This window comes from Lampetra planeri, chromosome 1 (genome assembly GCF_965212315.1).
Source record: "Lampetra planeri chromosome 1, kcLamPlan1.2.h2, whole genome shotgun sequence".
NCBI lineage: Eukaryota > Metazoa > Chordata > Hyperoartia > Petromyzontiformes > Petromyzontidae > Lampetra > Lampetra planeri.
This window is the reverse complement of record NC_136107.1, coordinates 38,049,129-38,063,070: the sequence shown is the minus strand read 5'-3', so window position 1 is coordinate 38,063,070 and position 13,942 is coordinate 38,049,129. Positions and strand designations below refer to the sequence as shown.

General features: G+C 45.4%; 1 protein-coding gene across 2 annotated transcripts in view; it reads right to left on the bottom strand.

Annotated features, from left to right (window-relative positions):
* Positions 1-13,942, bottom strand: part of SMG1 (SMG1 nonsense mediated mRNA decay associated PI3K related kinase) — a 51,176-nt gene that overhangs the window by 36,681 nt on the left and 553 nt on the right. For both annotated transcript variants that reach the window (XM_078600215.1, XM_078600225.1), the window contains exons 2-19: positions 12,408-12,526; positions 10,793-10,951; positions 10,221-10,354; positions 9,698-9,756; positions 9,379-9,592; positions 8,891-9,016; positions 8,367-8,439; positions 7,775-7,872; positions 6,915-7,088; positions 6,192-6,416; positions 5,595-5,696; positions 4,620-4,898; positions 4,083-4,213; positions 3,191-3,352; positions 2,577-2,695; positions 2,374-2,461; positions 1,404-1,505; positions 357-506 (exon numbers count right to left, since the gene is read on the bottom strand). In XM_078600215.1, coding sequence (XP_078456341.1) covers positions 357-506; positions 1,404-1,505; positions 2,374-2,461; positions 2,577-2,695; positions 3,191-3,352; positions 4,083-4,213; positions 4,620-4,898; positions 5,595-5,696; positions 6,192-6,416; positions 6,915-7,088; positions 7,775-7,872; positions 8,367-8,439; positions 8,891-9,016; positions 9,379-9,592; positions 9,698-9,756; positions 10,221-10,354; positions 10,793-10,951; positions 12,408-12,526 — 2,514 coding nt within the window. The remainder of the gene's footprint in view (positions 1-356; positions 507-1,403; positions 1,506-2,373; positions 2,462-2,576; positions 2,696-3,190; positions 3,353-4,082; positions 4,214-4,619; positions 4,899-5,594; positions 5,697-6,191; positions 6,417-6,914; positions 7,089-7,774; positions 7,873-8,366; positions 8,440-8,890; positions 9,017-9,378; positions 9,593-9,697; positions 9,757-10,220; positions 10,355-10,792; positions 10,952-12,407; positions 12,527-13,942) is intronic.

The window sequence follows — 13,942 nt, the reverse complement described above, 5'->3', positions numbered from 1 at the left end:
GAACTGTGCTTAAATCTAGTTTGTACTATACAATAAAACCAATGTGTACAGCACGCTGCAGTCCACGCTCCCCAGACACATGCACCCACACCAACCTCCACGTCCCTGCGGAATATTATTAAAGCCTGGAGGGTGAACCGCATCACTTCACATTTCGGGTGAAATAATTTCGGCAAAGATTATTGGTTTCATTTTTATAAATAAGTTGAGAGTTATGCCGCAAGCCGGATTAAACGCGTCGGGCGAGCCGCATTTGGCCCCGTGGGGCTGCAGCGCGCACAGCCCAGAAGTGGTGGACGTCTACGGCGTTCGTGGCGGGTGACAGGAGGCTTGGTCGCCGTTTCGTGCGGACGCACCCGGAGCGGTTGAGCGTGCCATAGAGGATGAAGGCGAGGATGTCGGAGAAGTCGTGAGGGTGGAAGGTGCCGCTGGCGGGGCGAGCCATGTGTGCGCGTAGCCCGAGGGACACGCTCTGCACCTCACCCCTGCAGCCGCCGTCGTTGATGCTGCGCCCAGACAACCCACGGCGCATGCCACGATCCGCTCACAAACCCGTATTTAAAAGTTGCAAAATGTAAAAATCTTATGGAAAGCATAATTGTACATTTTATCTGTCAAACATGCTGTTTATGCTCCAAAGGTTCACTGGCCAAACATATCTGACTTATGTCATTGTATTACTCATGTCCCTCCTCCCGTCATATTCCTTTTGAAGGGTACATTTGAGAATAAGTTAGAACTATTGCTTCTCCGCCGATGACCAAATTTCCTGAAATGCACCCGATCTCATCAGATACCAGATGTCATGCAGATCTGTGCCTGGATAGTGGTTGGATGCAGAGGCAGCAGAGGCAACCCAGAAAAATCACTTCTTGTACTGGGCTTTGCACCAATGTCTAAGCTCCCTGCATTTATATTCTTGGTTCTTTCGGTAAAGTCACGTAGAACGGAAATAATAAAAGAAAAAAAAGAAAACAATAAGATAAAATTATCACGACGTTTCGATTGCAACACAAGCAATCATCATCAGGTGAAGAACAGGGCTGTCGGAAAGACAGCGTCCTAAATTAGGACGTCCTAAATTTTATCTTATGGTTATTTTTATTATTTTATAATTTCCCTTCTACGTGACTTTACCGAAAGAACCAAGAACATGAATCCATGCAGTCACAAAAGCTTTAAATCGAAATCTCCCTGCATTTGCCAACCCACACTGACCAGCGCAGTGAAGTATGACCAAATAACCCCCTCGACCTGCATAGGAAGGCCCCCGTCCAGTAGTAGATGGGGGAAAGGGCTGAACATACACAAATTCTCCACTGAGCGATAGACCTGATGATCAGGAATCGCCATCCCTGGTTTTTCATCTCAGGATTGATCGTAGACACCCCCCCTTCTCTCACCAAAGCACGATGTCGACGGGGAGAGCTTTGAGAAGTTTCCCAAAGGCCTGCTTGACACGGCCGGCTGTGTGGAAGAGCTGCACCTGGCAAACCCCGGCACACCTGCAGGTGGGAGTCGCCCAGCAAGGAGAAGGCAGCAGCAACCAACAGCGCATTAACCACATACCAAGCGGCACCCTCATCAGTGAGTGGAATTACAATAACCTATTTTGCACGGGTGACAAAACAAGTGTGTCGAGATGTCGTTTTTATAGCTTTGCCCCATTTCATTCCGATGATGCAATTGGTGCCAAGTCACAAAACAAATACAGTAAAACCTTGGCTTGCGAGCATAATTCGTTCCGGAAACGTGTTTGTAATCCAAAGCACTCGTATATCAAACCACTCGTATATCAGTCGTGATCACTTGACGCTCGGCAGACAAAGCGTATACACGTACTACTCGTATTGCAAGACCTCGCTCGTTTATCAATTTAATATTTATTTTAAAAAATTGCTCGTCTTGCAAAACAAGTTACTCGCAATCCAAGGTTTTACTGTAATCAACCTGGAACTCTCACAGAGAAGTGACCACTTTCAAGTTCGAGAATGGCCCCATTGGAGGCAGATACCAGGGAACAATTTTTTAGATCTCTTAAGCAGCCTCAGTTTGATATGTTAGGGAAGGGGGCACAACTAGTTCCCACCACTACTGCCACAGAAGGTATGTTTTTTGGAAACGAGAGTTAAACCTCAGTATTTAATTTTCAAAGCTGCAATTAGCCCTGCATAACCACATTTAATGCGATGGATTTATTTTGCGTCGTCATTCATGACCGGGCTGAGAACGCCCTACACTTCAAACATCGGGTTTAACTACAGGTTGGCCGAAACCTGGATTCAATCATAGGATGTCAGCAACGCAGCTCTGTGGCCCTTGACATCTAACACCACCCAGCCACCTCCGTGTTCAAATGTCCCCAATTCTCACCGTTGCATTTCGTCATGGGGAAGGGATGAGGCGAGGATCTGGAGGCTGCTGCAGCTCTGCAAGCAAAACGATGGCTCCTCGTGCATCGCTGTCAAAAAAATACAAATAAATACTCTTCATACAAAGGACACAATTATTCAGGCATGCTGCCTTCCCTTTACATGCACGAATACAAGTTGTCATGAACCCACTGAGGCACTTACCAGTGACTAGAAGTCCTTTGACAAAAGTGTGGAAAGCCGAACAGGAGAACAAGGGGCTGTAAGTATCGGACTTTTTCATGAGCACTGCAATCTCCTGGGCCCAGGTCAACAGCATCTGCCTGCACAACACGAAAATAAAAGATAATTGAGGCGGTGAATGCACAGACACACCATACACCTCCTGAAACAATACAACAAAAACTGTATTCGCATGGATTCTATAACACGTCCCAATGCGAGTTTTTCCTCAAAATGATTTAATTGGCAGAAACGTAACCTTAGGAGCAGCACATTTAACGCGGCCATGGTAAAGCGTGTAACATCATGGCCATGGCCAAAAGGGATTATCCATTATCACAAGATTTTATCACCAAGTTTTCAGCAGCCCTTCGATCCAAATAGAAACACAACAATACATTCAAATCTTATTTATATTGGAGCACCTTTACGAGAATTACCGTGAACCCCCCGCCCCGCCACTAGACAGACGAACAGAGCTGATGCCTTAACGCTTTCAACCTGAGTTGGAAAGCGTTAAAAACCAAAACGCACTCCCCAACGGTGCCCGCGAGTTCAGGAGGAAGCAACGTGTCGCGGCTCGCTCGCATGTGGACCTGCTGTCGGGGGCCAGCTTGTCGCTGCACAGCAGGGACCCCAGCAGGTTGATGATGGTGCTGAAGTGCCTCTTCGTTGCCATGGTCACCGTGCTGATGACGGCGCCGTCAAAGAGAGACGGCGACAGTGAGCTGAGGCTGCTCGAGATGAAGTGCTCGTGGCTGAAAACAAAGACAAAGATTCTCCGTATAGCCTTCACGAATGTATGGGACAAGTATTGTTGTTAGCAAGCACATATCAGGGCCGGCACAGCACACGAGGGGTAGGTGGCCAACACCTTGCCCGGCTGCCTTTTGTGTCCCCAATGCTGATATTTACACACCATATCAGGTACTAATTTAAGGCTGAGTCGACCTAGGGGAGGCCCAGCACCGGTTCAAATATTGGTCGTGAATGGGAATCGAACTCGGGTCACCGAGTCCGTAGCGTAGTGCGCTAACCACTACACAACTGCTTCGCCCAGAAACACACGCACAAGCATTACCGCTTTACAATAACAAGCCACTGTATTGACAAATAATATTTAAAGGCTCAAGAGGACATGACAGACCGTTTATCAGCTGGGCAAGCAATGTCTAAGAATGGACCAAGAAATGGAAACAAAGCAGGGATGGAAACGTAAAACAGAAAAACAACTCGAGATGCAGCAACATACCGAGGAAATGAGAGCAGGAAAAGATTTAGCACCAAGGTTGTGAAGACCAAGGGGTAGATAGAAACAGAAAATATATATCCAGGTGTTGAATGCATTTTCTGAGTGTGCCGTGCCTTCAAGACGCTTAAGTTTGTGTGCGGTGGGTTTCTCCAATTAACACACAGAGAGGGCGGTCAACACGCAGGCATGCAGTTAACACACCCAAGATTGGCAGGTGAGAAGCAGGGAGAACTCACCGGGTGCAGTGGGAGTACAGCGTGTAGAGTACAGCGTACTGCACCGCGGGGAAGTGCAGCGCGATGTTCAAATGCACGACCGTGAGGTTCTCGCTCAGCAGCGCAAACACGGTCGGAGACAGTGCCCACATCTGAAAAAATACGCGAGACATGATAGAGGTGAGCACACCAATCTGCCGCTATGCACTTACCAGTTCAGTTGCACACAATGTTATTTTGCTTAATTTGCAATTATATTCCAACAGTACCATTCGTGTCGCGACAAAGATATAATTTCCGAAACCTCACAGGGTATGCCCACGAACAGTGTTCATTGCACACTGACCAAACCAAAATGTTCTAATTTTCAAATGTGGAACACGCACAATCAATAGTCCGAAGACCATAGTCCCCTGCAGCCATCCCCACCACATAGACCCCTCATTCTTTAGCTTCGTTAACCTATTCGACGAGAAGCGTCTGAACAGTAAGGGCGCCCTCACTGGTGACGATCTCGATAAAAAGCGAACGGGTCACATAGGCGGCAATAGGACTCACGCCAATGATGGAATTTTTGGCGTTGCCGATGGTGGTGAGAGCACACAGGTTGAAGACCAGCGCTGCCTCCGCCATGTCGGCACTGAGCACAGTGCCAGCGAACGAGGGGTGGAGGAGGTCGACGCAAACGGAGTCTGTGTCTTCCGCCCCGAGTGACGCCAGCAGGCTGTTGACGGCGCACGCCACCTCGCCCAGGATCAGCCGGTAGGCGCTCTCCAGCACCGGGATGTTCTTGAGGCCAAGCACGGATTGGTATACGGAGAGGGCTGCCTTCACCACCTGGCGGCAGCAGCAGCAGGACCAGCAATAAAGCGACACGACTCCTTTCTGGTCCTCAAGGGATATAATTCTTGAAGAAACTGTCGCTATTTTTCGTTGGAAATCAATTCAACATTCATTTTTTTTTACATGCTAGTGAATATAGCACCTCTACAGGCTGTATGGTTCACATGAACCCGTTACATAAACTAATTGAAAAGAAACAATTCTTACACGCACAATTTTATTAATGTATTACGAGCATAAGAATATATTAATAACTGTATAGTTACATTGTTCAACAAGACAATAAGTACACAGTAATTAAGACTTGTGCACCACTTGCCTTCTTGCAGGTATCAATGGCAAAACAAATAAATGTTTTCAAGCAAATTTTAATGCACCTTATCAGCATTATAAAACAAAAGGCAGATGAGTATGTGGCACAAAATGTATCCTACTACCTATTTGTTGGTTTTGCTTAAGTCATTTTTGGTGACGCAGATCACTCTTGCAAAATAAGACTATCCTGATCTCTGGAGGTCTCGCTTAGTAAAACAAGATAGAATTGAAAGTTGAACTTCACTGTCCTCCGAGTGTTTCCCAAGCAAGTCATGTGCTTTGAACACAACACTCCCAAGTGCTTCCCAAGCAAGTGTGTGTGCTAGCAGTTTCAAGTCTCATCCGTGATTGCAGCAGCATTGCTGTTAACGTTACCTGGTTGTCTCTGTGCAGTCGTAGCTTAAGTAGATTTGAGTCACGAGAAAACAGCTTCTCCACAAACGAAGAGGGAAGCTTACTACCAAACTGTTCCACGATCTACACAGAAAAACAGAGAAATAGCATTGGGATTCATGCTCGGTGAATATATTAGACTTTACCCATGATGAATGGTAATCTACTACACTTAAAGTTGACTTCAGAATGTTGTACATAAGACATTCAAGCAGAATAAAAAGACAACAGTGCTCTTGTGAACTAGCATTACTGGAAGAAAAAAAAAAAATCGAAAACACTGCATGAACATATATCAACATAAATTAAAATACATTTCCTGCAATGAAATAGAGCTTGGACAAATAACTTTTAAAAACCTGTTCCGAGTAAATTTAAGTAGAATATACATTAAAATGGAATGGGGGTGACTATTGCAAGTGAAGTTTATCGTACAGCATCGACAGTTTAGCATCAAATTGCGATTTAGACGGAAGAGTAAGAGATTATCGATAACACAAAAAAAAATAACACGAGCGATGACGCTCCTGCCGCTGTGTGGCATCGGGGGGGGGGGGGGGGGGGGGCTTTCTCCCTCACTAGGGCTATGAGGTTGAGGATGGACACGGTGTATCCGATAGCGTAGGTGTCAGGCTGCTCCAGCTGGCTCAGGCCGAACTCCACGGGGCCTTCCACCGTGCACGCGAGCTCGGGTTCCAGGCTGCCGAGCAGCACGCACACGCACTCGTTCCCCGCCGTCATCACCGCCTCCGAGAAGTAGGCCTGCTTTGCCACGCTCACGCATATCACCACGCGCTGCAGGATCTGCAGCGTGGCCAAGGGTGGAGAGAGGGGGCAAGGAAAACGGAAACCGCTCGTTAAACGGTGAAAACACCTACTTGAAAAATCGCAAAGACCTCAGGTTGCCTGGATTTGAATCCAGGAAGCCGAATATGACTAAATAGAGTTCTTCACCGCACCGCACAAAGAAATTACATTAATATGGTCAAGCAGTTAAGTTGCCTAAATGCCAGCACTGATCATTAAAAACATTGGTTTGACTGCCATGCAACGAACATTATTTTCAGTGGCAGAGCTGGGAGAAAATGTTGTGTGGACCAGAGGTTACTTAGGGATCTCAGAGGTCGCTCTGTAATATCCGCTTCTGTGGGCTGTTCTCCGACAAATGGTTGCACAGCTCTGAGACAAATCCGAATGGATTGTCTCATTACACGACAATACCACAACTGGGATAAAAGGAATTTTAAATATGAAAAGACAGTTATAAACACCAAAGCAAAGAAATTCTCGCTGTTGACTCACCTCTGTGACGTAGGCCTCTGTGATGGGAGGGCCCTTGATGGGGTTGAATCGCTCCCCAATGCTGCGTACCACGGTGCTGAACACTCGGAGCAGCGCTGCCAGTTTAGGCAGCGACACAGACGGCGGAGGAACCTCCTCGTCCATCGAGTCCCCGCTCACAACATGCCTCAAATCCTGACACCAGAATACATTTCTAAAATTAGTACGCCACATTGAAGCAATGCAACACTCTATTATTAATTATCAATGCGCGTAAATAAGTGGCCTGCCAAAGGAGAAAGTGATTCATATTAATTATATGAACACCTTATTAATAATGTATATTCTTGCGTATGGCAATGTTCCATTATTCATAATGTACAGCCCTTTGCCAATGCACTGCTGGATGAAGGCCTACTTACACCATGTGGGGGTTGTTTGGCCATACTTCCCTATACTAGAAAGTGCAGGTTGGTGAACGGGTGTACCCAGAACAGGTTCAAACATAATTTGCCCACTAATGTTCGCCGTGGTCGTTGATCGAACTCAGGTCGGCAGGTTTGCATCTTGTTGACATGACAAAGGGGCGCTCCAAACAGCAGGAAGGCACCAACCACTCCCACCGTGCCATTCATGCATATGAAGTGACCACCACATTACACGAACAATGATCTCAGCCTTGTCTAAGCCACCAGCCTTGAAGCTGAATAATGTGGCCATTAATTCTACGTGTTTACAGCCTGCACATATCTGCATGTTGCGATGGGTTTTCTCATCATTTATATAAAATGTTAAACTTGGACTCTAGTGAACAGCAGTCAGTGTGAACAATAAACCAACGTTACGAATGCCACCACCACCCAAGACTTTTGATCGTCTACCTCTGCATAGGCCTCCATGTCCTCGAGGAACTGCCCAAGGAGGGTGATGGAGAAGGCGAGGTCGGCCACCCAGAACTGTTCCAGACACTGCAACCAGCCTGACAGCACAACACAAACATTAGCCACACACACACACGGTGGTCACGAAGCACTTAATTTAAACATAGCAACCACTTGTTTCAGAGACACATCGTGTACATGTGCTGCCCTTTTATCAATCCACTGTTGGATGAGGGACTCCCTACGCCGCGTGGGTCGTGGGGGGTTTTTGACCATACTTCACCACGCTAGTCACTGCAGGTTGAAGGCGAGAAGGAGCATAGGTGTGGAAGTATAGAATGACAGTACAATGGATTTTAATGCACTTCATTGCCTGCCATATAGCCACACTGCCCTATGACAACTTATCAGTGCACGATGGCCACCCGCCCAAGCACAATGTGGACTTAGCCGTGCTTTTAATAAAAGATCTTATTCGATCACATTCTGGGTGATTTGGTCATAGGTATAATGAAAACCAAAACTAAACAAATCGAAGATACAAATTTATCAAATAACATGCTTAATAGATTAGTCTTAAAGTCACTCTTACCAGAAACCTTCTGTGTGAGGCTGCTGGTCTGCGTGTGGTCTATGTGCCATCCCACCAAAATATCCACCGTGTCCTAAAAGTGCGGCAGAGGGAAGCGAAAAACAACAAAACAGGTGAGGATCAACACCATGCTGGGTTGACTATTGATGATGCATATTCAGGTCATCCAAGGACGTGGTTCGATGATGGGAACGAGCAGACGGAACGGCGTTCAAGACGGCGGGGGGGCTGCTATTGAGTGACGGTCCTGGTTCATGGTATACAGAGAGGACGTGAGTCACGCCACGGAGAGCTCTACCCCGAGTTGTAGTGTAGGGTAACAGGATTGAAGAAATATACAATAGATGACCGAAAGAAGAGGCGTGGTGGTACAGGTAGGTGATCTTGTATCTGACACCGCTTGTGACTGGAAGCCAGTGGAGGGAAAAGAGGGAGGTGAAGGCATCTAACTGAGGATAATGGAGGGGGTGCTGAATAATTGATTGTGTATTCATCTTGAAGGCACAGGGGATAAGAGAACGCACCCTGAAATTAGTGCTGAAGACGTGCGGGTAGCTGCGTGCCAACAGGAGGATGCAATGCACGCAGTGGCAGAGCAAATCAGGGGGGTCCACATTCTCCAGGATGGACTGTAAGCTGCTCATTACAGACTGAAAACACAAATCACACAAGGTATACCAAGGGAAATGCTTTTGATGCAACTGTTATTAAACATTTATACACATTTCAAAACAAATATACAAGGTATAAAGTAAAAAATTCGGTGAACTTACACAATTAATAAAATGTTAAATATAAATCACACGGATATGTACTGGAAATAAACAACTTCATAAATGTCGACCAATGCTTCGATAACTTAATTTCCTTTGCGATAGAAAACCTGCTATTAAAATATGAAATGAACTTATACTTAAATGGCTATTAACTCGTGTGTAAAGTGACGTTGTCGAATCAATATTTTAAATACAATGAGGCTATATGCCACCAATGTAGGGGAAAGGACACTGACCGGCATGACGCTGGTGAAAGTCTTGCTGTCGCCGGCAGCCTCCAGGCCCCGGTGCACAGCGCACAGGTACAGCATTTTCACATCGTCTTTGCTGGACAAGTCAAACTTGCCAAAGATCCATGTAAAGACCTTCTCAGCATCGTAGCCCAGGGTGCAGCAGAGCAGCCCTAGGCAGGCAGCAGCTTCTTGGCGCAGTTCCAGCAGCAGTTTACTGCTGCAAGGGTCAAGGGGAAATATTTGGACACCTCAGCACCTGGCCAGCTACTGATGATCAAAGGTCATTAAATTGTGACAAAGTGACTTGAGCTCCAGTACATACCTCTCATTAACGACATCCTCAAGGACTGCCAAAACATTGTCCAGCTGTTTAAAAAGAACCTGAAATAAAACAGACAATTAATCATGTAAACCAGGGAGGTATTTGTTGGCTTTACGAATGGCACTTCATTGAGATTGAGCCACTTCAACACACAGACGGGTTTATGACTACTCTTAGGTTTTTTCGGTAAAGTCACGTAGGTAAAAATAAACAATAAATAATAGAAATAATAATATAAATAAAATAATAAATCACGACGTTTTGGGCGCAACACAAGCGTCCGTCATCAGGTGGGACAACCACAGCAAGAAACAAATGCTGAAGTGAGTTGCTGTGGTTGTCCCACCTGATGACGGATGCTTGTGTTGCGCCCGAAACGTCGTGATTTATTATTTTATTTCTATTATTATTTCTATTATATTTTATTTTTTCTTTATTTTTACCTACGTGACTTTACCGAAAAAACCTAAGAGTATGAATCCTTGCAGTCACAAAAGCTTTAAATCTAGGGTTTATGACTCACCAGCCTATTGTCTGGCTGCTGGATGAATTCTCTCAGCTGCCGGGCTGTGTTGAGACGACGTTCCCTGTCATCTTCCCGAGACACTCTCCGCAGGAGATGAGACAATCGAGAGTCCTCAGAGTAGGACTGACGCTCTGAGGCCAAGCAGGATAAGAAGCACAAATTAATTCATGGCGTGGAGGGGCCCACGTATTTTCTATACTGCACTCTCACGACAGTTTATTTCCCTTGTACAACCGAATCAGATGCAACTCAACCCTGAGTATATTCTTACTATACTAAAACATTAACATGCAACCGAGTGCATCTATTTGAATAAAACATTAAGGGAGTGTTGGCAGTGATATGCAGAGTTATACAAAAACAGGTGATGCTTGTTTTTTTAAGTAGACAGTGTTTATATAATTACAGACCGTGAACATTCTGTAACATGGTATTTCTGATAATTATTATAATATAATTATATTATAATATAGGAACCGGATGATCAGTCTGTGTCGAGTGTTGCACAAAAAGTTGGAGCCCACTGGTGCGCGGACCACACCGTGATGTCAGAGGCCGATCCATCTCACCTAGTGGTTTCCTCATTTCTTTGGAAGCAGAGGCACGGTTGCCATGCTGTACGGTTGTGGATCCCTCGGCGTTCACATCCACACCCCTCAGCTCTTGCCTCGCCGCCCTCCTCTGGTAGGAGCTCTCTCCTGGGCCCCCATTAACCTCATACCTCCCTCCTGTCCAGCACGTCAAACACAGGACGCACAAACCACGCAGAAAACACGTGAAATCTCTTCAGAGCATTTAGAAGAGCTTGTGTTTGCAGAAAAAGAAGTGTCCACCTTTGCTAGGTGGGAAAACATTTAATGACTTCCTGTTGCAATTTGGTGGAAACGTCTTCTCCACCAACACATGAATTAGGCCTGTGATATCTTCTGACTGCACAAACCCTAAGTCACATTTTGGTGAACGTTTCTTATGCCCAATTTTGAGAGAAAAAAACATGCCGACGCCTTCATCACGAATGAGAAGGAAAAATAAAAAATGCCAGCTATATATTACGGTAATTTCATAAATAACTGAAACATGTATTGTCCACTATATATGATCTCACTATACATCATTGAACAAAGAGTTCAAGAAAAGCATACGAGTCACAACAGGGTGGGGTTAGGAATCCCCTCTATCCCAATGAGTTCAATGGCTTGATTGCAGGCAGATTTTTGAATTGGGGCAGACCTGATTTAGAATCATGCGTTTAGTGTATTTGGCCGCTATAAATTTCCACATAAGCCACTTCATTGAGCTATCATTCGTGGCCAGGTCGCTCCTCAAAAAGTGCTATTTTAGCTCAGTATGCCTTACCTGCTAAAAAAATAAAAACATTTTATAGTTGTTTTATAGTTTTATGAGGGGAGTAAATAGTGACTGTATAGGGGACCCCAAGTCCAGGGGATCTCCAAAAAATGCACGATCATTTGGGAAGTAAATGAGACACCAGTATTTCATGAAATTGGTTTCAAAATGTATTATTGCAACTAATGAAAACAAGCCAAGTATAAACCGAGAACAAATGTACGTGATTTATAGTGAATACAAGACTGATTATTCCAATATAAATACAGTGACTGGGAACGGATGGGGGCCCAAAGCCCACATTATATACGAGGGAGCCCGAATTAAGAATTAAGGTCCCAAAGATTTCAAAGGACCATGGATAGGGGGTAATAAGTAATATTTTAAAAAACTTGTTTAAAAACACGCTTTAATTAAATGTACCCTACTAGTAATGGAAGAACTCCACGACTCCAGGAAGTGGCCCCGAAGCTTGCCATAACGTAAGGAACTGTGGTGATTTACAGCCAACGTCAGTTGAGCGTAGACAATTAGACCCAAGCCGAAACATAACATATAAAAAATAATGTTTTAAAATATGTTTTATATTTTTTATGATAGAATATAGTATTGTCATCAGTATGACATAAGTATACCAAGTTTGCAGTTGATACCACATTGGGAAGTGGGTAAAAATTGAGTTACAAGATTTGAGGATACAACAATGATAACAGACAGTGAGTTAAATAAAAGTGTGTAGAAAGGGTCTTCCTGTCCACCCTGTACAACACAGGAACATCTTGGCCCCATCGCTTGAGAGGCAGCGATGGGTAGAGCGCTGTGTGGCTGAAACGTCACCTCTGTCGTGACTGCGCGACTCAAAGTGGCCTCGGCCGGACTCATGCTTCTTCCACGCCTGGTGGGATTCGCCAGAGAATTGTGGCGTAGAAGTTCCACTGCTTCCTCGCTCCCTGTCCCTGTCCACAGACAACGATTATGGTTGTAATGTAGTCCTTCACACACTCGAAAAGTGCCGTTAATTTTACCGCAAGATAAGTATCAACTCGAACACTGCACCATTCATAGGACATAGCATATGGTGTCATCATAATACGGTGCGCCATGCAACACAAACTATGGACCATATTAGTAAACCACAATAGTCTGCACTCCTTCATACAGAGGAATAAAAAATATACGAACTCTCTCCTGAAGCCATCTCGTGGCAAACAGACCTCGACATTGATATTTAGTTTAGCTCCTGAACAAATTGCTGACATCGGCAAGAAGAGTATACAAATATCATATACGCAAACCTTTCACCCCATAGGGGTTTACCAGTACAGTATGCTTGTACAGGGAAATAGATTTTTCAGGTCCATACGGCGTACAGCCGTTTGAATACGGGCAAAAGAATGTCTATTTGTTTGCGTTTCTACACTTGTGATAGGACTTTGTAGGACGAACGTCGAGATGTATAAGGGCGCGGGGTGACTAATAAGGTCTGAATTGGTCTGTAATAAGTGAGGCACTGGTAAGGGATTGCTATGTATGTATACGAAGAAAATTGTGGTGGCACAAGGCTGTGATCCTCTACTTTGAAAGCAAGGGTTGATGGATCACAAATTATATTTGAAATTCCCAACCCCATTTGGATTGCAGTGGCCAGGAGATGGAAGTACACCAAGTGGGTTCATGAATCCGTGTGTCCAGACGCTGACGGATTATCCTCTCGCATGATATCCCAACGTGGCAGGACCCTCTTGGAAGAACAAAATGTTGTGGTTGTTTAGCTACTGCGCTAATAAGAAGCCGGCAAACTCGAGTTCGATTCTCGGTCACGGCAAAGATACATGAGGAGTGAGAAATCCTCTCCCTTCACAAACCCCCACTGAACAAAGTGGAGTTAAGTAATGAGAAATCAACAACCCCTTACCACCGACACGGCGTGGGGGGGGGGGGAGACCTTAATTCAGCATTAGAATCACAAAGGCCGTACATTATTATGAGTTCACAGCGTCATTACTCGCACACGTTATTTTTTAAAACGTTAAAAGATAAAAGCAATCAATGCCTCGTTAACGTGAGTCGGAGCTCCACGCGGTTGGTGCGCCAAGTCCCGCCAACAGCCCTTAGTCGCACACTGCTAATTGCACGGAGTTCTCTCACACTAAAATACCAGAATACTTTACCGATGACAAGAAGTATTTTATTTAATTAAAAAAGAACAGCACCGCCCTCTACAGAAGCCACGAAATACGACTCGAAAAAGCGCCGAAAGGGTTAGGCCCAGAACCACGGCCTCGCCTAGCCGCGTAACCGTGCGAGCTCGGCCGAGCACGGCAGGCGAGGTCGAGGCTTCGGCCTCGCTCGCGTTGCGTCCCGGGGGTGGG